Source organism: Molothrus ater, chromosome 27 (assembly GCF_012460135.2).
Source record: "Molothrus ater isolate BHLD 08-10-18 breed brown headed cowbird chromosome 27, BPBGC_Mater_1.1, whole genome shotgun sequence".
In the NCBI taxonomy this organism is placed as follows: Eukaryota; Metazoa; Chordata; class Aves; order Passeriformes; family Icteridae; genus Molothrus; species Molothrus ater.
The window spans coordinates 2639149-2664626 of record NC_050504.2 but is presented as its reverse complement, the minus strand read 5'-3'; the positions used below and the strand labels follow the sequence as shown (position 1 = coordinate 2664626).

At 44.8% G+C, this 25478-nt stretch overlaps 1 protein-coding gene and 1 long non-coding RNA gene across 2 annotated transcripts; one reads left to right on the top strand and one right to left on the bottom strand.

Annotated features, from left to right (window-relative positions):
• The first annotated feature begins 3236 nt into the window (after positions 1–3236).
• On the top strand, positions 3237–19651 carry FBXO47 (F-box protein 47). Its single transcript, XM_036398993.2, has 10 exons — positions 3237–3408; positions 4419–4586; positions 7502–7578; positions 10739–10816; positions 12921–13029; positions 13828–14004; positions 15380–15526; positions 16464–16606; positions 17805–17964; positions 19533–19651. Exons 1-10 carry the CDS (start codon positions 3237–3239, stop codon positions 19649–19651), a joined length of 1350 nt encoding a protein of 449 aa, XP_036254886.2.
• A 3311-nt stretch (positions 19652–22962) lies between these two features.
• LOC118696608 (uncharacterized) lies at positions 22963–24827 on the bottom strand. The gene is made up of 2 exons (XR_004981660.2): positions 24388–24827; positions 22963–23496 (listed from the first exon to the last, which is right to left on the bottom strand). It is a non-coding gene; the product is annotated as an uncharacterized LOC118696608 (long non-coding RNA).
• Positions 24828–25478: the final 651 nt, after the last annotated feature.

The window sequence follows — 25478 nt, the reverse complement described above, 5'->3', positions numbered from 1 at the left end:
AAAAACAAATGAAAACCCCCATGGGGTTAATATTCAAAGCCATTGGTTTTATGCTCCTGGTGATCAGGAAGGGAAAGGGAAACATCCCAAACCAATCTCCAGAGTAAACACCTTTTTTGCAATAAATGTTTGCCAAATGCTAACACAGGGCTCCGAGAAATATCAGGGCTAAATTGCATCCATTAGCAGGAGTTTAGCAACTGCTTAAGGAGCAACATGGGTGGAAGTTGATGCTTTCTGCCTTGTAAACAAATTAGTTTATAGCCACAAATAAGATGACCCTTCTTAGCTAATATTATGAGTTTAGCTTGTTAAATATTTAACGTTTACCTTTCAATTTCCAGTGTGGATTAAGCAGCTCTCCAAACACTGGTGTCCCAGCAGCAGATGGAGATGCACAGCCCATTGCCCCGCTCTGGCTCAACTCCCTAAGAAATAAAAAAAACTCACATTCAGTCAAAGAGGAAGCAAACGGGAGCTTTCAGAAAAGGCTTTAAAAGTGGCTGTTTGCACTCGTTTTTATTTACACTAATTTTATCTAGCTCTGTTCCGCATTAAAACAGTGATAATCGATTTAACTTTGACCAGATTGGACAGAAACAGACAAATATTAGACAAATCCTTGCCAAATACCTCGCTGGTGGCAAAATTTTTTCCTTCCACAACTGGAGAGCCAAGGTAAGATTAAAAAAAAAAAAATCACTGAAAGATCCCACAAATCCCCCCAGCTCCAGGCAGAAAGGAGAGTGGGAAGAGAAGAAAGTATTTTAGGATTGCAACTTTATTTCTAAAGCCTGGGTCAGAAATCTGCACCAGATTTGGCCAAGTTTAGTGGTGCCTGGTCATAAAGAGGGAATGGGTTGATTTTTATGTGGCACACAAGGAATTTATATGGAATCCACAATTCTGTGTGTAAAAACCCTTGCATTTAAAAGATAAGATTTTTTTAATATCATTTTATTTATGGATGATTTTTCTTCAAGGTGTTTTATCAACTTTCCCTCCTAAAATCCTAGACCCACTAATTTTAGCAGCAGTCACATTTCCTCCCAAGCTCTGTGCAAGTTTTCTGCCGCTTTAGCAAGCCAGAAATATCCCACAGCTAAATTAAAAACGTTCCAAATGACATTAAAAATCCCTTAAATATCCAATTCCCGGTCTCCCCAGATCCAAAATTCCCAAAATTCCCCCATTTCTCTGCACAAACAGAGCCCCCATTGTGGTCATTTCCCCTCCGTGGGATATCAGAGTCTGGCTGGAGCTGTTTGATAATAAACAGGGAGGATGTTTGGAGTTTGTTGTCTGGCATTTTGTACATTTTTAATCCCGGGAACAATGGGGGCCGTTCTCAGGGAGAATTTTTCCTGGAATCACCCCCAGCACTTGGCAGTGCCCACAGAGCCTCAGCTGCTGGAATCAGGGACCAGGGTGAAAAATCTCTGCTAGAACAGAAATTCAAGGCACAGCAATGCCCAGTGTTGCCTGAATTGTGAAGTGTGGCTGTTCTAGACACTCAAAACCCAGGAGGTGAAGGAAATAATCTGATTTATTGATCCTTTCCGAGCTCATTGCAGCTCCTCATGATTTTGGAAAAACACTGACATTTTCTCGGGGCAACGCTGCTTAATTTATTTTTGTATCATGTCCATAATTCTTTTTACATTATATATTTTTATACATGAGATTAAATTAAGCCTTGCACCAACTCGGTGCTGCAGGAAACGAAGGGTTTGAAGCATCACTTTGGTGCTTTTAATCTTTGCTTTGGCCCTGCACAATCAGGAATTATCACTCTAAAGGAACAGGGATGATCCTTTCAATAACAGCCCTGGAATTTTGGGGTTCTGTTGAATAATTAGTGTGACAAATCAAAGTGATGTTGTTAATTACTGTAGCTTGTAGCCTCCCATGGAATTCCCCAAAAATTCCCTTCCAGAGCTGTTTCCTTCACTTTCTGTGCCCTCAGTGCTTTTGACTCTTCCTCACCCCAAAATCAGCTGAACCCTCCATTTCCCCAGACAATATTTACATTTCAGCACAATAAATTTTTATTATAAATGATTATGAAGCATGATGATATATTTAATATTAGTTATAATCTTAAATGTAAATTTACTTATTATTCATATACTAAATATTATATTAAATATTATTATACTATTCTATACTGTAGTATACTATAGAATAGTATAATGATATATATAATATAATATATTTTTATATATATTATATAATATATTTATATATATATTATATAATATATATTATAAATATATATTATATTGTAAACAATATATATTATATAATATATATTTTATATACATTATATAATATATAATCTATTATAAATATATATTATATTGTAAACAATATTCCATAATAATTATATTATAGAATATATAAAATTATTTATTTATTTTATATATTTATTATTCTTATTATATATTATAATAACTATAAATTATTATTAATAATAAAATTAATTAATGATAACGATAACGATAACGATAACGATAACGATAATAATAATAATAATAATAATAATAATTATTATTATTATTATTATTATTATTATTATTATTACTATTACTATTACTATTATTATATTATATTTATATATTTTTATATATATTATATTATATTATATATATTATTATATATAATAGTAATAGTAATAGTAATAGCAATAGTAATAATTATTATATTATATCTATATATATTTTTATATATATTATATTATATATATTATTATATATAATAGTAATAGTAATAGTAATAGTAATAGTAATAATTATTATATTATATTTATATATATTTTTATATATATTATATTATATATATTATTATATATAATAGTAATAGTAATAGTAATAGTAATAGTAATAGTAATAGTAATAGTAATAGTAATAATAGTAATAATAATAATAATAATAATAATTATAATTATAATTATAATAATAATAATTATTATTATTATTATTATTATTATTATTATTATTATTATTATTATTATTATTATTACTATTATTATTATTATTATTTAGAACACATTCTTTATGTACTCAAAGTTATTTAGCAAATTGCTTTCACTGAATCCAAGCAGTTTATCCCACACACACGCACACTCCAAGGGAGTCATTTCCTCCTTCTGGGAGCCTTTTCCTCCTCAGAAAATCAGACCTTGATCTATTTTTTGTTGTTTTTCTCCAGGTTCGGTGCACGGGAGCGCGGGGACAATGACCTCGAGCGCGGGGAGCGGCCGCGCCTCGGTGCCCAGGCAGAGGCAGAGGCGGAGCCGCCGCCGCTCCGGCCCCAGCCCGGGCAGGGATTCCCCAGCTCTGTCAGCGCTGGGGGATTTCCAAAGCCTTCCCTTGGAGATCTTCCAGATGGTGCTGAATTATCTCTCAGGTGAGGGCCTGAGCAGAAACAGCAGTATCTGCAAATTGCCGTGTATATATTTGATTTATTATTTTAAATATTGTCACTTTTAGGTAGTTAATATAATTTTATAGGACTTCAACTCTGAATTTTCACCTTTTTAAGGATTGAAAAAGAACAACTGACCAAAACTGCAATGAGATTTGACCAATATATATTTAACAACCTATTTGAACTTAGTGACAATCTTACCAGGTATTTTAGGTCCAGCAGCTGTTGCCCAGTGCTAAGCACCACTCTTCAAGAAAGAAGTGGGACAAGTGAGGAGGCTGTGGACAGAACACCAAATAGAAACATAAGAAAATATATTATATAGGAAAAAACTGAAGAAAATGGTGTTGCTCACCTAATAGAAAAAACCCAACCCAAACCTACAGGATTACTTTTTTAATGGCTCAGATTTATAGGTTTGAATGACAGTGAGAAAGAATATTGTGAAAAATCAGGAAGTAGCATATAACTCTGTGTTGGTCTTCCCATCTCTGGAGATCTTTAAAGAACCAGTTAGATAATCTTGAGATGAGATGAAAAAACAGATGAGAATTTCTGCAGTCCATCAAGTTATTTAGTTCCCTCTGCTTAAAGAAATTTTGTAGTGTATAATAGAATTATCTGTACTATGAGGAGCAGGGGTGGTGGAATAAGGTCAGCACAAGGTTTTATCCCCAACCCCTTAGATTCTACTCCCTAAACTTGTGACTAAGGGCTTTTCTTTCCTTTAAGAGTTGTTTGGAGCTGACAGCAAATATGAAAATTTACCTATCAAATATGAAAATTACTCCTTAGATCTGGCAGTTTCTAATTACTCCACTTTGCTGGCCAAGCAGACCAACATGAATCAATTTAATTTATAAACCTCATCCCTTGCCCTTGCAGAAGGAGACACTGCTCTTTTGCAGCCAGAAGGAGCCATTGACCGGCGAGCAGCATTTTTCCCGTGCTGAGGGGATTTAGGAGCGTCCTGGGCTTTGTTTTTGCAGTGAAGGACATCAGCATGCTGAGCATGGTGTCCAAAACCATCAGCGGCCGCCTCATTCATTACATCTCCACCTCCTCCGGGAGCCGCCGGCTGCTGCTGCAGGATTTCCACCAGGAGCTCCCTGCCAGAGGAGAGGGAGCCTCCATCCTGGAGCACTACAGAGCTCTAGGTGAGAGCAAAACTGCTCCCAACAGTGTGGGTTAATAGGAGAATGCTGAGGGTGTGGTCAAAAAAAAAATAAAAATAATAAAGGAGCAAAAGGATCCCTTCCAGCACTGAGGAATTGCCTGGAATTCTTCCAGAATTTCTGAGTTACGGAAAAAGTTCCAGGGTGTTCCTGCCTCTTCTGGGTGTCCCAAAATTACTGATTTAGGGAAAAAAATTCCTGTGTTTTCTGCCTCTTCTGGGTGTCCCAAAATTTCTGATTTATGGGAAAAAAATCCTGGTTTTCCTGTCTCTTCTGGGTGTCCCAAAATTACTGATTTAGGGAAAAAAAATTCTGTGTTTCCTGCCTCTTCTGGGTGTCCCAAAATTACTGATTTAGGAAAAAAAAAAATCCTGGTTTTCCTGCCTCTTCTGGGTGTCCCAAAATTTCTGAGTTATGGAAAAAATCCTGGTTTTCCTGCCTCTTCTGGGCATCCCAAAGTTTCTGATTTATGGGAAAAAGCCTGTGTGTCCCCCCTCTCTGGGCATCCCAAAATTACTGATTTAGGGAAAAAAAATCCTGTTTTTCCTGCCTCTTCTGGGTGTCTCAAAGCCTCTGAGTTAGGGAAAAAACCCTGCTTGTCCTGCCTTCTCTGGGTGTCCCAAAATTTTTGTTTTATGGAAAAAAAATCCTGTTTTTCCTGTCTCTTCTGGGCATCCCAAAATGTCTGATTTTTGGGAAAAATCCTGTTTTTCCTGCCTCTTCTGGGTGTCCCAAGCCCCTGGGTCAGCTGCTCCTCAGGGAGTGCTGTCCAAACCTGACCTAGTCCATCAAAATGGATTTGGCTGAGCTTTGGGGCAGATCTGAGGCTGATGAATAAATGAGGGCTGGCTGCAGGAATGCTGCCACCTCTGAGCCAGGCAAGAGTCACTTCAGAACCACAGCAAATCCACTTTCTGACCATGGGGAAAAAAAAATAAAATTGAGTTTTTAGGATTTTTTTTTTCCAAATCTGGAGAAAATTTTTATTTTTATTTTGTTTCTTTCCCCTGGGAAATTCCAAGCTTTTCAGAGGATGCCTTGATTAATTAACAAGCAGTATATATATATTTTATTCTGGTGAAAGGCTTTGAGTGCAAGCTGTTAACCCAGTTTCTGTCAGGAGTGTAGAAGAAATTCTGCTCAACAACCAGCTGTTCCTCAGGATAATGAGCTCCAGACTCTGACATCCCAAACAGGAGAATAAATTTCCCTCTCTGCTGTGTTTTACATGAAGGAATTTCAAGCTTTGCCTATAAGTGCAGCTAGTTATGTCTATAACTAGCCTATAGTTATATATAGACAAGTTTTATATATATATATATATATATATATTTATTTATTTATTTATTTATTTATAGATATAAAAATAAAATATTTATTTTTTTATTTTTATATATTTAAATATAATGATTTTTCCTCCCTGAGAATTGGGGCTTTTCCACTCTGAGCTCCGGGCTTTTTCCTCCCTCGAAATTGGGGTTTTTCCTCCCTGAAAATTTTGGCTTTTTCCTCCCTGAAAATTTGGTTTTTTTCTCCCTGAAAATTTTGGCTTTTCCTCGCTGAATACTGGGGCTTTTCCTCCCTGAATATTGGGGTCTTTTCTCCTTGAAAATTGGGCTTTTTCTCCCTGAAAATTGGGCTTTTCCTCCCTGAAAAGTGGGCTTTTTTCTCCCTGAAAATTGGGCATTTTCCTCGCTGAATATTGGGGTCTTTCCTCCTTGAAAATTTGGGCTTTTCCTCCTTGAAAATTGGGCTTTTCCTCCCTGAACTTTGAGGTTTTTCCTCCCTAAAAATTGAGGCTTTTCCTCCCTGAAAATTTGGGATTTTGCCCCCTCGAAATTGGGCTTTTTCCTCTCTGAAAATTTGGGTTCTTCTCCCTGAAAATTGGGCTTTTTCCTCCCTGAAAATTGGGGTTTTTCCTCTCTGAAAATTTGGCTTCTTCCTCCCTGAATATTGGGGCTTTTCCTCCCTGAAAATTGGGGATTTCCCCCCTCAAAACTGGGCTTTTTCCTCCCTGAAAACTGGGGCTTTTCCTCCCTGAAAATTTTGGCTTTTCCTCCCTGAAAATTGGGGATTTTCCCCCCTCATAATTGGTCTTTTTCCTCCCTCAAAATTGGGGTGTTTCCTCCCTAAAAATTTGGTCTTTTTCTCCCTGAAAATTGGGTTGTTCCTCCCTGAAAATTTTGGCTTTTCCTCCCTGACCTTTGGGCTTTTTCCTCCCTGAAAATTTTGGCTTTTCCTCCCTGAAATTTTGGGATTTCCCCCCCTCATAATTGGGCTTTTCCCTCCCTGAAAATTGGGCTTTTCCTCCCTGAAAATTGGGGCTTTCCCTCCCTGAAAACTGGGGCTTTTCCTCCCTGAAAATTTTGGCTTTTTCCTCCCTGAAAATTGGGGTTTTTCCTTCCTGAAAATTGGGCTTTTCCTCCCTGAAAATTGGGCTTTTCCTCCCTGAAAAGTGGGATTTTTCCTCCCTGAAAATTTTGGCTTCTTCCTCCCTGAATATTGGGGTTTTTCCTCCCTGAAAATTGGGCTTTTCCTCCCTAAAAATTGAGGCTTTTCCTCCCTGAAAATTTTGGCTTTTCCTCCCTGAAAATTTGGGGATTTTCCCCCCTCAAAATTGGGCTTTTTCCTCCCTGAAAATTGGGCTTTTCCTCCCTGAAAATTGCCTTTTTTCTCCATGAAAACTTGGTTTTTCCCCCCTGAAAACTTGCCTGTAACCGCAGCCCCAACCTGTGACTGCTTGAACAATCCCAATGTCCAGATTTTGAAGAGCCACCTGGAGTCCCACATCTCTCCCCACAGCAGCTTTTTCTCTGTGCCCACATTTATTTCATTTTTTTTCCTGAGGATGCTCCAGCAGTGTCTGGGCACCCCCAGAGCTGTTTTTGTTGCCCCAGGGCTGCTGCTCAAGAGGTGCACCCTGCTGCTGCCCACCAGGGACAGGCTCAAGTATGTGCACAAGGTGCTCTCAGGGGTAAGTCTGTTGCCAAATTTTAATTTTTTTTGGCCTTTTCTTTTAGATCCCTTTCATAAAACTCTTGTTATTAAATTCTATTAAATTTTCTTGTATTAATTTTTAAATGAAATCTCGTTATTTTAAAAAAAAGTAAAATTTTATTTAAAGTTTTTATGTTATTAATTTAAATATTAATTTAATATTAATAATGATATTATTTTTAGTTTTATATTATTATTTTATTTTTATTATATATTATTATTATTTTTATTTTTATTATATTTATGTAAATATTTTATTATATTCTATAAATATTATAAATTTATTATTTTTATTATATTATCTAATATAATATTATTATTTAGTTTTATTATTATAATAAATATTTTCTTTATATTCTTTATAGAACTCTAAGTATTCTTAGCATGCATGCTTGTAATTCCTTAAATCTGATAACTCAGCTTAGTCCTGGTATTGGGTTAGGCCAGGAGACCAAACATCCTAAAGGCTGGAAAACCCTAAACTATCTTGGGAAAGCAAGGCCCTGGCTAGAACACATCCTGCAAATTAGAGATTTGGCCCATTCAGGGGGAATTCCATGGATTATCCATGAGATATCCATGAATTATTTGCTCCATCCAAAGGGGAATTCCATGGATTATCCACAGGATATCCATGAATTATTGCTCCATCCAAGGGGGAATTCCATGGATTATCCATGAGTTTTATCCACAGATTGTTTGCTACATCCAAGGGGAATTCCATGGATTATCCACGAGATACCCATGGATTATTTGCTCCATCCAGAGGGGAATTCCATGGATTATCCACAGGATATCCACAGATTATTTGGCCCATCCAGGGGAAATTCCATGGATTATCCATGAGATACCCATGGATTATTTGCTCCATCCAAAGGGGAATTCCATGGATTATCCATGAGATATCCATGGGTTATTTGGCCCCATCCAGAGGGGAATTCCATGGATTATCCACAGGATATCCACAGATTATTTGGCCCATCCAGGGGAAATTCCATGGATTATCCATGAGATACCCATGGATTATTTGCTCCATCCAAAGGGGAATTCCATGGATTATCCATGAGATATCCATGGGTTATTTGGCCCCATCCAAGGGGGAATTCCATGGATTATCCATGAGATATCCATGGATTATTTGCTCCATCCAGAGGGGAATTCCATGGATTATCCATGAGATATCCATGAATTATTTGGCCCATCCAAGGGGGAATTCCATGGATTATCCATGAGATATCCATGAATTATTTGCTCCATCCAGGGGAAATTCCATGGATTATCCATGAGATACCCATGGATCATTTGCTCCATCCAAGGGGAATTCCATGGATTATCCATGAGATACCCATGGATTATTTGCTCCATCCAAGGGGGAATTCCATGGATTATCCATGAGATATCCATGAATTATTTGCTCCATCCAGGGGAAATTCCATGGATTATCCATGAGATACCCATGGATCATTTGCTCCATCCAAGGGGAATTCCATGGATTATCCATGAGTTTTATCCACAGATTATTTGCTACATCCAAGGGGGAATTCCATGGATTATCCATGAGATATCCATGGATTATTTGCTCCATCCAAGGGGGAATTCCTTGGATTATCCATGAGATATCCATGAATTATTTGCTCCATCCAAGGGGGAATTCCTTGGATTATCCATGAGATATCCATGGATTATTTGGTCCATCCAGGGGAAATTCCATGGATTATCCATGAGATATCCATGGATTATTTGCTCCATCCAAGGGGGAATTCCTTGGATTATCCATGAGATATCCATGAATTATTTGCTCCATCCAAGGGGGAATTCCTTGGATTATCCATGAGATCTCCATGAATTATTTGGCCCATCCAAGGGGGAATTCCATGGATTATCCATGAGATACCCATGGATCATTTGCTCCATCCAGGGGAAATTCCATGGATTATCCATGAGTTTTATCCACAGATTATTTGCTACATCCAAAGGGGAATTCCATGGATTATCCATGAGATATCCATGAATTATTTGCTCCATCCAAGGGGGAATTCCTTGGATTATCCATGAGATATCCATGAATTATTTGCTCCATCCAAAGGGGAACTCCATGGATTATGCATGAGATATCCATGGATTATTTGCTCCATCCAGGGGGAAATTCCATGGAATTTTAGGGAAAATTGGGGGTTTCCTCCCTGAAAATTGGGTTGTTCCTCCCTGAAATGGGAGTTTGGCTCCCTGAAAATTGGGTTTTTTCCTCCTTGAAATTGGGGGTTTGGTTCCCTGAAAATTGGAGCTTTTGCTCCCTGAAATTGGGGGTTTTCCTCCCTGAAAATTGGGGGTTTCCTCCCTGAAAACTGGGGCTTTTCCTCCCTGAAAATTGGGGTTTCCTCCCTGAAAATGGGGGTTTTGCTCCCTGAAAATTGGGTTGTTCCTCCCTGAAAATGGGAGTTTGGCTCTCTGAAAATTGGGGTTTCCTCCTTGAAAATGGGGGTTTTGCTCCCTGAAAACTGGGGCTTTTCCTCCCTGAAAATGGGGGTTTTGCTCCCTGAAAATTGGGGGTTTCCTCCCTGAAAATTGGGTTGTTCCTCCCTGAAATGGGAGTTTGGCTCCCTGAAAATGGGGTTTTTCCTCCCTGAAAATTGGTTTTTTGCTCCCTGAAAATGGGGGTTTTGCTCCCTGAAAATGGGAGTTTGTCTCCCTGAAAATAATGTTTTTTCCTCCCTGAAAATTGCATTTTTCCTCCCTGAAAATGGGAGTTTGGCTCCCTGAAAATTAGTTTTTTTCCTCCCCGAAAATTGGGTTGTTCCTCCCTGAAAATTGGGTTGTTCCTCCCTGAAAACTGGGGTTTTTCCTCCCTGAAAATTGGGGTTTCCTCCCTGAAAATTGGGTTTTTTCCTCCCTGAAAATGCGGTTTTTCCTCCCTGAAAATTGGGGTTTTTCTTCCCCAAACCCTTTTGCACACCCCCACTTTTGACTCCAAACCCTAAAGCAGCTGCCATAACCCATTCCAACAACTCATTCCCACAACATTCCCCTCACTCCCAAAACCAGGGAATCCTTCTGCACCTCTCTGAATTGAGAATTTCCAATCACTGCAATTAAAAATTGGCTAATTAGGACCAACCCACTGCTGTTTGCACTTGCAGGTTTCCTGTTTCAAGCTGAATGGTTGTGCCAGTCCCCTGCACTGCCTGGGGCTGCAGTGCTATGGGGTTTTCTTACAGGTACAGTATCCCCATGCACACAAGGCAAGTAAAATTAATAATAAAAAAAGAAAATTCAGGCTTTTTTTCTAAATTAACCTGTGTTTTGCAAGATTTTTTAAAGCACAAACTGATTTTTTTTTTTTTTGGAGTGGTTTGGGGTGTTTATTCATCCAGTTCTCTGGGTTTTCTTTCTGGTTTTCTTTCAAGTTGCTGAGGATTTCTTGGCCTGGATTTCACTCCCAGCCAGTCTGGATTTTTTTTAAATTAGCAATTTATTCCCTAAGAAAACAGAGGGAAAAGGGAGAATTTTATCCCACAGCCCCAAATTCACAGGTCAAGAGCAGAAATGCTTTAATTTCCAGGGAAATGGCTCCACACAACAAAGGCCAGAATACTTTCTCTGTGTGGTAGCTTCAAATGGATGTAAACCAAATATAAAAATTAAAATCCTCTCTTAGAAGAGCAGGTGATTATTAGTGCTGGGACATTTTGTAGCAAATCCCTTCCACATCACAGCCACAAATCAGATTTTGGGACACTCTCAGCAGTTTTTGATTTCTGGGAGGCATCAGGCTGATGAATCCCTGCTTTCTAATGTTTCAAATCATGTTAGAAAGTTCATTTTCTGGCCAGTTTTAGTATCAAATCCTTAAGCACCTGATGAATCTCTGCTTTCTAACGCTTCAAATCATGTAATAAAGTTTATTTTCTGGCCAATTTTAATATCAAATCCTTAAGCCCCACCCGATGAATCTGCTTTCTAATGCTTCAAATCATGTTAGAAAATTTCTTTCTAATGCTTCAAATCATGTTAGAAAATTTCTTTTCTGGCCAATTTTAGTATCAAATCCTTAAGCCCCACCTGATGAATCTCTGCTTTCTAATGCTTCAAATCATGTAATAAAGTTTATTTTCTGGCCAATTTTAATATCAAATCCTTAAGCCCCACCTGATGAATCTGCTTTCTAATGCTCCAAATCATATTATAAAGTTTCTTTTCTGGCCAATTTTAATATCAACTCCTTAAGCACCACCTGATGAATCTCTGCTTTCTAATGCTTCAAATCATGTAATAAAGTTCATTTTCTGGCCAATTTTAGTACAAATCCTTAAGCACCTGATGAATCCCTGCTTTCTAATGCTTCAAATCATGTTAGAAAGTTTCTTTCTAATGCTTCAAATCATGTAATAAAGTTCATTTTCTGGCCAATTTTAGTACAAGTCCTTAAGCACCACCTGATGAATCTCTGCTTTCTAATGCTTCAAATCATGTTAGAAAATTTCTTTTCTGGCCAATTTTAATATCAAATCCTCAAGCACCTGATGAATCCCTGCTTTCTAATGCTTCAAATCATGTAATAAAGTTTATTTTCTGGCCAATTTTAATATCAAATCCTTAAGCACCACCTGATGAATCCCTGCTTTCTAATGCTTCAAATCATGTAATAAAGTTCATTTTCTGGCCAATTTTAGTGCAAGTCCTTAAGCACCACCTGATGAATCCCTGCTTTCTAATGCTTCAAATCATGTTAGAAAGTTTCTTTCTAATGCTTCAAATCATGTAATAAAGTTCATTTTCTGGCCAATTTTAGTACAAATCCTTAAGCACCTGATGAATCTCTGCTTTCTAATGCTTCACATCATGTTAGAAAGTTTATTTTCTGGCCAATTTTAGTATCAAATCCTTAAGCCCCACCCAATGAATCTCTGCTTTCTAATGCTTCAAATCATGTTAGAAAATTTCTTTTCTGGCCAATTTTAGGATCAAATCCTTAAGCACCACCTGATGAATCTCTGCTTTCTAATGCTTCAAATCATGTTAGAAAATTTCTTTCTAATGCTTCAAATCATGTTAGAAAGTTTCTTTTCTGGCCAATTTTAGCACAAGTCCTTAAGCACCTGATGAATCTCTGTTTTCTAATGCTTCAAATCACGTTATAAAGTTTATTTTCTGGCCAATTTTAGCACAAGTCCTTAAGCACCCCCACTCAGGTATGACCCTTCCCTCCCTCTCCTGAGACTGTGCAGGATAAAATCGCGTTTATCTGCTGGGAGCCCTGGCATTGGGGAGGGAATTTCTCCCCAACCTCCTCGTTTTCAGCCCATTTTCCCTCCCCTGCAGATGCTGACCGCGGGCTGGGATGAGCTCGAGTGCCACCGGGTGTTCAACTTCCTCTGGGAGCTCAGCAATTTAGCCCGGAAGGTGCAGACGGTTGTCAGCAGCAAACCAGGTGACTCCGAGCAGCCAGCAGCCCCAAAATCCCCCCAAAAATTGCCCAGCACAGCCCCCAAAAACCCAAAAATGCCAGCCTGGAAATGGCTCTTGGTTGTGGGATTCAGGGTGGTTTTGTCTCCTGACTCTGCTGAGGGTTCTGTGGGCGTCTCCAGCAGTTCTGGGGTTCCCCTGATGGAAATTCCTCCCCAAGAGCAGATGGAAATGCTTTTGTCTCTGAAATGATCTGTCTGGAGAGGTCTGTAGGGATTTTAAATCATCCCTAAATCATCGATCCAAAGCCTCACTTGTGTCTGCACATCAATTGTGGGTTTGAGTCTTTCCTACCCTACAGCGATGAAATCGATGGGTGAGGAGTTAGAGATAAAAATGAGGAATAAAATGAAGCAATAAAAAGCGAGGTTTAACATTTCTGAACCCCAGCAGTGATGGGATTAATGCCTATCAAGAGATTCTCCCATTTCTCCCATTCCTCTTGAGAATTTCTCAAGGGAGAAATTGCTTTGTTCCCTTGCTCCTCAGAACAAGGGATTGCTTGGATTGCTTTGATCATTTCTGAGGAACATTCCATCCACACCACCCTTCCTCCCATTGCCAAACCCCAGGAACCAAACCCCAGAGCCTGCACCCACATATCCCACCCCCTGAATTAGGCCAGAACACCCAAACTCGGGAAGCAAGAGACAAAACCCGAATGAAACACGTCCCAAACCCCCTCCTTTCCCTCCCTACGAAGAAGCCGTGCGCTTTGCAGGGATCGGGGCCGGGGAATCGCTGATCCCGGCCGGTTTTGCAGGCAGTGCCCGGCGGCTGGAGCTGCGGATCCGCCTGTTCTGCCGGGGGGTGCTGCTGTCGCCCGGGAGCCGCCGCAGCGACTCCGCCTTTTGGCTCACCCGCATCCTCAAGCCCTGGCCCATGGTGAACCAGGCCCGCCTGCTCTACATCATCTTCGGGCCCGTGTCCTCCCGCGATGGTGAGCAAAGGCTGCGCCCCCGCGAGGAGATCTTCGGGCAGGAAAGGCCCAAAAAACGGGATCGTGTTGGAATCGTGGAGTTGTGGGACGGGCTGGGGTGGAAGGGATGTTCAAGCTCATCCGGTGCCACCCCTGCCATGGGCAGGGACACCTCCCACTGTCCCAAAGCAGCGTGGGGTGCTCCAAACCCTGTCCAGCCTGGCTTGGGACACTTGCAGGGATGGGGCAGCCTGGGAAATCCATTGCAGCCCCTCACCATACATTAAAAAAAAATCTCTGCTAAGGTGGGCATGTCTTTGTTAAATTTGGTGGAATGCTGTATACAGTACCTGAAATGTTGAATTGTAACACTACTTGGTTTAAGAAAGGTCATTATGGTTTCAGTACTAAACTAGATTTCTTTTCTGTATTACATGACACAGAAAAAATTAGCTTGTGAACTGCAAGGGATAGAAAAGTTGGAGTTTCAAAGCCAAAGGGAAATGCCAAAGAAATGCATAGCTTATATTTTTAAACCATAGATACCTACAGGCTACAATGTGAACTAAGCAGTTCCTAAGTCAACTTTTGTTTACCCTCAGAGGATCCTCCCGTGAGGAAGGGAGGGAAGGAATTCCTTCCCAAGACCCAGTCTGAACCTGCCCTCTGTCCATCTGAACCCACTGGAACCATTGCATTACCTGGGAAAAAACTGTTCTGCTCAGCCAGGCATCACTAACATACAGGAAATAAATAGATTATACACACAAAACACTCACTAACATACAGGAAATAAATAGATTATACACACAAAACACTCACTAACATACAGGAAATAAATAGATTATACACACAAAACACTCACTAACATTTAGGAAATAAATAAATTATACACACAAAACACTCACTAACATACAGGAAATAACTAAATTATACACACAAAACACTCACTAACATACAGGAAATAACTAAATTATACACACAAAACACTCACTAACATACAGGAAATAACTAAATTATACACACAAAACACTCACTAACATACAGGAAATAACTAAATTATACACACAAACACACATGTAAGTTACAATTCAATGAAGAAATTAAATTACACCTCTGTTCCTCTCTTCTCCCCTGCTTGGGGAGACTTGACTCAAATCCATCTCAAGCACCCATTTCCCTGAAGGAAAGCACATTTTCTCACTTAATTATTCAACCTGAGTTTCTTTACATTGGACTCACTGTCCCTGCTGAAATGACAGATGGAAAACAATCACAAAGCCTCAATGGTGGCACCTGAATTCCTCTCCTCTGCCTCTGCTGTGAGGCTCAGTTTAGCACCTTCCTTGTTTGAAAACTGTCACTTACCAGCACTTGTGATTGATATATCACCCAGGACACGTGGTCTGGCAGAAAATGATAGAAGGACCAACAGATGAGACCAGTCTGAAGGGTTTAGCTGATGCAATTAAGCTGCTCTATGGTACAGAAGCTAGAGAATGGACAGCAGATGATGTTATCAGTCTTGTGGATGAGCTGTCAGGTGTGTTTTTGCCTTTTTCATTAATCCCTGGGATTATGGATCCTCACATCCTCCAAACCAGCTGTGTGCTGCAAAATTCCTCTCAGTAGCTGGGGCTTAGCTGGAAAAGTCATCACACTGTGGAGCCAGGCTGGGCTGAGACAAACCCAGTTTGTTTTATACATCCAGGCTGTCTTTCCCCATGGAGAAATCTTTAAAGAACCCATGCAAACCTTTAAAAGTCAAATCTTGCCTCGAATTATTCAGGGAACATTGTCCAAACATGAATTTGCTCAGGCAAAATTCCCCTGAGCATTTTTACCAGCTGCACTGAGAGTTTTGGCTGAGGTTGTGTCCCAGAGTTGGTGTGGAGAGCTCTGACCATGCCTGGTGGGGATTATTGGTGCAATTTCACTGCTCCCTTTCTGCTCAGAGGTTGTTGGATTTTACCCTTTTCTGACCCAGAGATGGGGTAACTGAGAGGTGTTTTAAAAACTTTTTATTCCATTTTAACTTTCATGAGAAGGGTGAGACAATACAGTTGTTATAATTAATGCCATCACAATCAGAAGCTATTTCTTAATTACAATACTCTATAAATGTTTTTTACCCTATCAGCTTTAGTCCCACTATATTGTAAATGTCTTAAAGCTGATTATCTAAAATTACTCCTTGTAGGTCTTGGTACAATACACCTTTCATAGTTCTATTTCTCTAAAATATCTGGTCTTATTTATTTTTTTCTAGTTCCATTTCTCTCTCAACAATATCTATCTTATTTTAGCATTATTAGAGCATTTCTAAGTTAACATTTCTTATCTCAAAGCTTACACCCAAACACACACCATGTAAAACTTCTGTCAAGGTCTGAGAATTTGCTAGAAATCCATTTCCCACAATGGAAATGGATTTCTAGAAATTTCAGGTGACTGAAATCCTCTCTCCCCCCGCTCTGAAGTGGTTCCCCAGGAGTGGCTGATGGAGAACAACGCTCGCCTGCTGCTCCTCAGTGGGAACAGCATCTGCTTCACCTTCATGGCCAGCAAAGCTGTGAATGGCAGAGCTGTGGAGCTGGCCAGGCTCATGGTCTTCATGGTTCTGGTGAGTACAGCTCAGCCTCTCTGCCCCACATTTGCTGCCTCAGGCTGGAAAATTTTCCCCCCACACTGCAGGGATAAACCCAGCCAGGAGCTGCGGTTCTGATTTTCACTTGGGATGGGAGCTGCTCTCTCCTCCAGGTCCTTGTGCCGTGGAACCAAAACCACCCCATTGCAAGGTGCAAAAAGTCAATTTTAAGGCAAACAGCAGCTGAAAGGAGATTTGAGGCAGACATCCCACCTAGCCCAGTCTGGGGCAGCCCTTGCTCAAGGCCCTTGCTCTGGTCTTTAATTTATGGGATTGAAAACCATTTCTCATCTTTTATTTATACTTTTTTCCTCATTACCTGTATTTCCTTTTTGCTGTAAGAAAAGCTCTTCCCCCTCTCTGCTCCCTGTCCAGCACATCCCTGAGGAGCAGAAGCACCACCAGCAAAAGGGTCATGTTGGAAGCCAGGGCACAGGGAATATTTCTCTGCCTGTCCTGAGAAGTCCTGAGCCCCAGGAGAACACTGCTTTTAACCTTCACCCGTGGAGGAAACTTCCAAGACTTTGGGATGAATTGGAACCTCCTGTGTGTGAAATAGATAGTAGGATAGTTTATCACAGGGTGGAAACCTCAGAGTTTTGAGGTTTTAGTATGGAGGTAGATAGAAGACAAGATGGAGGATTTTGGGCCTTGTCTGATCTTCTCCTTGTTCTTCATCTGCTCCATTTTCTGCAGTGCTGGTGGCACTGAAAGAGCTGCAATGCAGATTCTGCATGAACAGACAAATAATTATTGGTAGAAAGGTAGAAATAAAATATGTTCTAAGAGTTAATTGGACAAAACAGCTTTAAAAGACCTTGAACCCGTGTGTCTGGTGGCTTTTGGTGCCTTCTCTTTGTACCCTAAGTCTGAGAGAGTAGACAGAGTTCTGAACTCTTGATAAGAGAAAAATAAACAGCAAAGAAGACCCAAAACCCAAAAGTTCCATTCATCTCCCAGTTCTGGCACAGAATTTTTTAGGAGTCTCCCCAGCAGGGAGGTTTTCCACAGGTTCAGAATTCCCTTTGTGCCAGCAAGAACAACCTCTGTGTCCTTCTCACAGCCCCAGATCTTCCAGGCCTTGGCACGAGTGATGCAGAACCAGCGGCGAACGCTAAGATTTGATCTTGCACCATAAAAACTGAGCATGAAACCCTTTTCCTCTGCCCTGCAGGTGTGTGAGAAGGACCTGTACTGCATGGACTGGGCAGTGAGGATGATGCAGAAGGTCTGCAAGGTTTTCAGCACTCCCTGGGAGAGGAACAATTTCCTGCAGTGCCTGGAGAACTTCTTTGCCCGCATGCTCATGGACATGCTGCAGGCAGTGCTGGCTGGTAAGGGCTGGAGAGCACAAAATCACAGATCTCCAGAGTTTCAGAATGCTTTGGGTGGGAGGGGACCTTGGAGTTCATCCAGTGCCACCTCCCACTGTCCCAGGCTGCTCCAAGCCCTGCCCAACCTGGCCTTGGAACTTCCCGGGATGCAGGGGCAGCCCCAGCTGCTCTGGGCAACAAAAATAACCAAGCAAATGTCATAGTTGGGAAGAAATATTTATTTTAATTTTATTATTATTATTATTATTATTATTATTATTATTATTATTATTATTATTATTATTATTATTATTATTATTATTATTATTATTATTATTTTCTATATTTTTATTATTATATAATAATATATATAATATTATATAATTTATTATATATTCTTATGCATTTATTTTATATATCATGATTATATTTCTTTAATTGTTATAAATAATAATTTATATTATTATATTACTATATTATTTCTTATATATTTATTTTACTATTATATATTATTATTAATTGATATTGTTGTCGTTATTAACATTACTATTATTAATTTTTAACTTATTTTAAATTACTAAATTGCTAAGGGATTCCTGGTGCCATGGAGGGTGAAACCAACAGTGGTTTAAAATCTGTCCCACCACAAAACTGGGCCCAAAGTCCCTTTTGGGCTGAGCCTAAAGCTGCACCAGCTGCAGCTGCTGCCTGTGCTCAGCCCTGCTGGAGCCTCAGGGACCATGGTGGAGCTGAGCTGGAGTGAGGAGCACTCACTGAGCTCAGCCTAACCCAGCTCAGCCCAGCCCAGCCCAGCTCAGCTCAGCTCAGCTCAGCCCAGCCCAGCCTAGCTCAGCTCAGCCCAGCTCAGCTCAGCTCAGCCCAGCTCAGCTCAGCCTAACCCAGCCCAGCCCAGCCCAGCTCAGCCCAGCCCAGCCCAGCTCAGCCCAGCTCAGCCCAGCCCAGCTCAGCCCAGCTCAGCCCAGCCCAGCCCAGCCCAGCCCAGCCCAGCTCAGCTCAGCCCAGCCCAGCCCAGCCCAGCCCAGCCCAGCCCAGCCCAGCCCCTTGTCCTGGCTCACAATTGTTCCTGCCTGTCCCAGGACAGGCTGGAAGGAGTCTGGGCTCAGCTCCTCCTGTGCTGCCATGGGCTGAGGATAAACCCAACACAAAGCTCAGGCTGAGCTCAGCTCCTCCTGGGCTGAGGATAAACCCAACTCAAAGCTCAGGCTGAGCTCAGCTCCTCCTGGGCTGAGGATAAACCCAGCACAAGCTCAGGCTGAGCTCATCTCCTCCTGTGCTGCCATGGGCTGAGGCTGAGGATAAACCCAGCACAAAGCTCAGGCTGAGCTCAGCTCCTCCTGGGCTGAGGATAAACCCAGCACAAGGCTCAGGCTGAGCTCAGCTCCTCCTGGGCTGAGGATAAACCCAGCACAAAGCTCAGGCTGAGCTCAGCTCCTCCTGGGCTGAGGATAAACCCAGCACAAGCTCAGGCTGCTGCCTCCCTCTGCTGAGAGCTCTGCCTCAGGGGGATTCACCTCCTGACCTTACCTGGGTGAATTCCTTCATTTCCCTCCTTTTCTGTGCCCTGCCAGGGGAGAGGGATGAGGAGGACAGCAGCTTCCTGAACCTGTTCCACCTGATGAACGCACAGGCCAACTTCCACAAGGAAATCCTCTACCTGGCCATGGGCAGCACCAGCAGCACCTCCTGAGCTCCACGGAGCCCTGCCCTGTTCCTGCTGGATTCCTCTTTCTTTTCCTTTGGACTTTTGCAGAGAAGTCTCAGATTATTTCTGAAATTTCCGTCCCAGTAAGAGCTGGGGTGGCAGAGGTTGGGCCCATCCGTGCCAGGCCAGCTGAGTGAGCTCATGGAGGGCTTGGGGGGTGGAATTCCATCCACTCTGCTCCTCCAGGGAAGAGGGCTGGGAACACAAACTGCATTCTTTTCCCACTGTGTGCATGTTTGCACACACAATAAAAATGACATGGTTTCCATAGCTGATGTGCAGACACCAACTGAAGCTCGTGTTGTCTTAGCCCAGAACCCAAAACATTCTGAGCTCTTAAATTTGTTTTCTCTTGGGAATCTGAGGAGAAAGGGAGGGATGGGATTGGAGGAGCTGCATTTTCCCAGCTTGCCGAGGTCTCTGACTCAGGCTCTGTGACAGAAATGCTCCGTGGTTTGGACATTCAGCTTTAGGGAAAGGTGATTTCTGAAAGCAATTCCAGTGCTTTGATCAACCAAGGCATTTTTTCCTCTCAATCTCCAGGTTTTAGAAAGCAAAAGAAACTTCAAATCTCTCCCCCTGCCCTAGGTTGAAGTGTTCTAGGATTTAGCCAAGTTGAAGACACCCATTAAACACATGAAATTCTAACACTGGTTCATTAAATGGATAAATTTAAATTTAAATATTTAAATGGATAATTTTTTTTTATTTTTAATTTTGTTTGCTGCTCAGAGAAGGCTTTGATTTTCTGCTCTGTTGCCTTCCAGACCAACCCCTGTGATGGCAATGAAAGGCACTCCCACCCTCTGTGCTGTTTGCAGCCTCCAGGTTCCTTTCCCACCCGAATATTCCCTTCCCAAACCTTCCCTCACACCCATTTCCCCCTTTTAGCTCGGGAATTGTGGGAACAGCTGCAGCGGGACCGATTGATGTCAGCTGTCCCCACCTGCTGCCATCAGCTGCCACCTGGGAGCAGCTCGGCAAAGTTTGAGTGCCCAAATTCCCAAAATTTGTGGAATCCCCAATTGCAGGCAGGATCTGCCTCCGGGCCATCCTCTGGCGGTGGTGCCGGTAGATGGCAGAGGTGAAACCTTCCCAGCTGCTGGAAAACGCTGAGAACATCCCATTTTTTCCCCCCCCTCTCTGGCTGCTCGAAGGTGGCGTTTTAAGGGCGCTGCAACGCGTGATTTCTGAAGGGAGAGAAATTCCAGGCTCTGCTTTCCACTCCGGGAACCGAACGTGTCCGGAGCGATCCCGAAATGTGAGGAGAAAAAAATCCCTCGATGTAAGAACGGGAAAAAGCCACCAGGAATCTCCAGCCCAGGTCCTTGTCTGTCCCTTTATCCTCAGGAGCCGCTCCCGATGGATAATCCCGGCGGATGGGAGCAGGAAAAGGGAGCAGAGCCAGGCCCTTTGTGTGTCCCCATCCCTGTCCCGGGTCATTCCCGGCCAGGAGCAGCCAGAAATTCCAGCCGGGCACAAGGGGGGCCTTTATGAGAGCTCAGCCAGGGGAAAAGGAAAAGGGAAAAGGGAAAAGGGAAAAGGGAAGAGGGAGCTCTTTGATTCCCTGGAGCAGCCGGCGGGGCTGGAATGTCAGCCCGGCGCTGCTCCTGGTGAATTATTGATGGCTTTATTAATTAAAAATTAATTGTCATGAACTGCTCACTCCCAGCGCCTCAGGGAGTGCTTGGAAGGGACATTAAAGCCCATCCAGTGCCAGCCCTGTCCCAGGGTGCTCCAAGCCCCATCCAGGCTGGCCTGGGACACTTCAGGGATGTTAGGTGGAAGTTTTTTGTCACATTTCCATCAAACAGGACTTTCCTTCCCAAAGGAGTGAAGCCCAGTCCCGCTTCCCTGCCCAGTTTGGGGTGAACTGGGAAATGCCACCAGCTTTGCTCCCTCCTTTTCCAGCTCCCCTTGGATCAGCTCAAACGCTGACAGGATCCAGGTCCACACAAACTGGGATGGGGGCACTTGACAAAAGGGTGATTTTCCTTTTGCTGCCAGATTTTAACAGCTGCACTGGAGAGTGGGTAAAAGCCAGGGCCAGGAGCAAATCCCCCGTGCCAGGGTGGCAGGGCTGGGTCCTGGCTGCAGCCTGAGGTGTGTCCCTGCCCTCTGTGCCCCTCTGGCTGCCTGCAAGCCCCTCTCCCGCCCTGGCTCCCTTTTCCCAGCCCTCCCCAGCTGCCAGCACGGAGCTGGGGCCTGCAGGAAGGGATTTCTCTGCAGAGCTGGCAGCTCCGTGAGGCCTGGGAGTCAGAGGAAAGGATCGTTCCTGCTTTCACACTCAGCTGAGTTTCCATTCCTCGCATTCCTCTTTCCTCACTCTGCCCTCATCCCCGCAGATGCCGGCTCCACACGCACGGCCTGAGGGAGGGGAGGTTGTTGAGAACACGATTTGTGCCTGCAGAAATTCCTCCCGGAATATTTCAGCCTCCTGATTCCCGGCTATATTTGGTGCTGGAGAGAGGGAGCAGCGTTTCCTCACCTCGGGGGCTCCGTGGGAGGTTCCACCCTGGGCGGCTCCAGGAACGCCCCGGGGTGAAATCCCCAGCCTGGAGTTTCTCTCGGGAGTTTTCCTGGCAGGAAATTGCAGTGTGGAGCATTCAGCTGGCAGCACTGACCACAAAAAGCATTCCCAGGCTCTGAAATTTCTTTTTTCCCCTCTCCTGAAAGTCACAGCTGCCCATTCCAGCATTTCCTGGCCCCTGCTCTCCCTGGATCCTGTTCTCTCACACACTTGTGTGGTGCTTCCAGGGACAGCTGAAGGGGCACAAAGTTTTCCCCGTTATGGATATTTCAAGTGTTTATTGCTTAAAAAAATATAAAGCCCTGGGAGATACCAGGAATGTGAAAATTCTGCCTTCTAGGAGGGTGAAACTTTCAGTCATTGCCTGTGAGTGGTGGTGGGAAAGCAGGGATGGATGCAGAGCTTCAAAACAGGACAGGAAAAATCCTCCTGATGCCCCAAACACCTCCCAGGCATCTCCAAGCAGGGGGAAAATGAAGCTCTGAAATGTTCTTTCCATCCCACAGAAATTTCCATTGTGTTAAAAGCTTTCCTTTTCCTATCCAAGGCCTCCTGGAACTTCCCCAAACAGCAGAGAGGGACCCGAGGGAGCTGTGGGGACCCTTCCCCAGGGACAGCCACTCGTGCTGGGGCACACAGAAGTGCCCTCAGGCTGGATTTCTGATCTCTGGCATTCCCGGGATGCTCTGGATCCCTCTGCCCTCCCAGCGTTTGTCCCTGGAGCCTCGTGTCCCCCGCCCCCATCCCTGCAGTGACACCAGAGCCATTCCCGTGTCATTCCTCTTTATTCCACTCCCTGAACATCGCTCAGCAAAAATAGAAGCCACTCCCTAAAAATTAAACCCAGACGAGCGGCCTCAGACCGAGGGGACACAAGGGGGGGACAGGACCCTTCCCACCCCCCTGGGGACACCGCGTGCGTCACCGGGAGCATCCCAGGTCCTGACAGGGTGAAGGACACGGGTCCTGCCAGGGTGAAGGACACAGGTCCTGCCAGGGTGAAGGACACGGGTCCTGGCAGGGTGAAGGACACGGTCCTGACAGGGTGAAGGACACGAGTCCTGGCAGGGTGAAGGACACGGGTCCTGGCAGGGTGAAGGACACGGGTCCTGGCAGGGTGAAGGACACAGGTCCTGGCAGGGGGATTAGCCGGGTCCCGGCAGCGGGACAGCCCCTCCGAGCCCCCTCCCGTGTCCCCCCATTCCCGTTCCTGGCTCCGTGACCGCTCCGTGCTCCGCGCCGGGCTCGCAGAGGTTAACGCTGCTCCAGAAGGCTCCGAGAGACGCGCACCGGGCGGAGGCTGCGGGAGAGAAGGAGAAAGGAGAGGCCGGTGTGAGAGAGCCGGGCCTGGAGCTGCGGGAGAACCGGGGATGGAGCAGCTCCGTGCGGGAGAACCGGGGATGGATGGAGCAGCTCCGTGCGGGAGAACAGGGGATGGATGGAGCAGCTCCGTGTGAAAGAACAGGGGAGGGATGGAGCAGCTCCGTGCGGGAGAACAGGGGATGGATGGAGCAGCTCCGTGCGGGAGAACAGGGGAGGGATGGAGCAGCTCCGTGCGGGAGAACAGGGGATGGATGGAGCAGCTCCGTGCGGGAGAACAGGGGATGGATGGAGCAGCTCCGTGTGACAGAACAGGGGATGGATGGAGCAGCTCCGTGCGGGAGAACAGGGGATGGATGGAGCAGCTCCGTGCGGGAGAACCGGGGATGGATGGAGCAGCTCCGTGCGGGAGAACAGGGGATGGATGGAGCAGCTCCGTGCGGGAGAACAGGGGAGGGATGGAGCAGCTCCGTGTGACAGAACAGGGGAGGGATGGAGCAGCTCCGTGTGACAGAACAGGGGAGGGATGGAGCAGCTCCGTGCGGGAGCAGCCGCCCCCGGCCCCGGGAGGCTCCTTTGGCTCCTGAGGATGACGCAGCCGGGATCCCGCCCGGTTTCTCCCCGAGCTGCTCCATTTCCCCCCGCTCGGAACAAAAGCCACCGGGCCGAGCTGCAGGAGCGGCTTTTCCAATAAATCCGGCAGCAGCTGCGCAGGGCCCGGGGCTGAGCGGCCTGGATTGGAAAATCACCCCCGTGTCCCCTCCCAGCCCAGGCGGCCAAATCCAACAGCACCGACCCCTAAAGTGCCCCCTGCCCCCCTCCCGGCACAATCCTCCCCTGAAACTCGCACCTGGAGGGGCTCGGAGCTCACCTGGCCGCCGCTCGGGGGGCGAGGCCGCTGCTCAGCCGCATCCTCGGCGGCGGCGGCTCTTTAGAGCATGTAAATGATGTAGGACAGGACCACCAGGCCGATGATGGCGAAAAACATCAGGATGAAAATGTCCAGCATGGTGAGGGAGGGAGGGAGGAGGAGGAGGCGGCCGGGGCTGCGGGGCTCCGGGCAGGGCTGCTGGGCAGAGCCGCCCCCGCGTCCTCCCCTCCCCGCTCCGCTCAGGATGCAGAGACGATGCCGGAGCTGATGGAGCCGCTTTTCCTGCGGGAGATCAAGGGATAAACCCCGGCGGGCAGCCGGGCTCAGCCCGGCCCTGGCGCCCGGGGCCGTCTGTCCCCATGGGGGTTGTTCTGTCCCATGGGGGTTGCTGTCCCTACGGGGGTTGTTCTGTCCCCTTGGGTGTTGTTCTGTCCCCATGGGGGTTGTTCTGTCCCCTCGGGGGTTATTCTGTCCCTATGGGGGTTGTTCTGTCCCCATGAGGGTTGTTCTGTCCCCTTGGGTGTTGTTCTGTCCCCATGGGGGTTGTTCTGTCCCCTTGGGGGTTGTTCTGTCCCTACGGGGGTTGTTCTGTCCCCATGGGGGTTGCTGTCCCTACGGGGGTTGTTCTGTCCCCGTGGGGGTTATTCTGTCCCCGTGGGGGTTGTTCTGTCCTCTCAGGGGTTGTTCTGTCCCCGTGGGGGTTGTTCTGTCCCGCGGGTGTTGTTCTGTCCCATGGGTGTTGTTCTGTCCCCTCGGGGGTTGTTCTGTCCCCGCTCCTTCCTCCCCAAAACGCTTCAGGGGATGCCCACGGGGATGTGCCCCCAACCCCGGCCTTTGGGGAAAGGAGGGAAAAATGAGAAAATGCGCGCGGTCCCCACCCTGAGGTCACCTTGGCTGGTGCTGCTGGGGTGCCCCAGCGCCGCCCTTTGCCTTCCTCGCTTTTTTGAGCTGCTGATCAACACCATCCCTCCCCAGACACCCGACAGCTGCTTCTTAAACCCTGCTGGAAATCTCACCTGCGTTCCCAGCGCTCCAGGGAAAGCCCTCGGCTGAGGTGGGGCTCCAAAACATCCAAAGGCAGGGGATGAGCC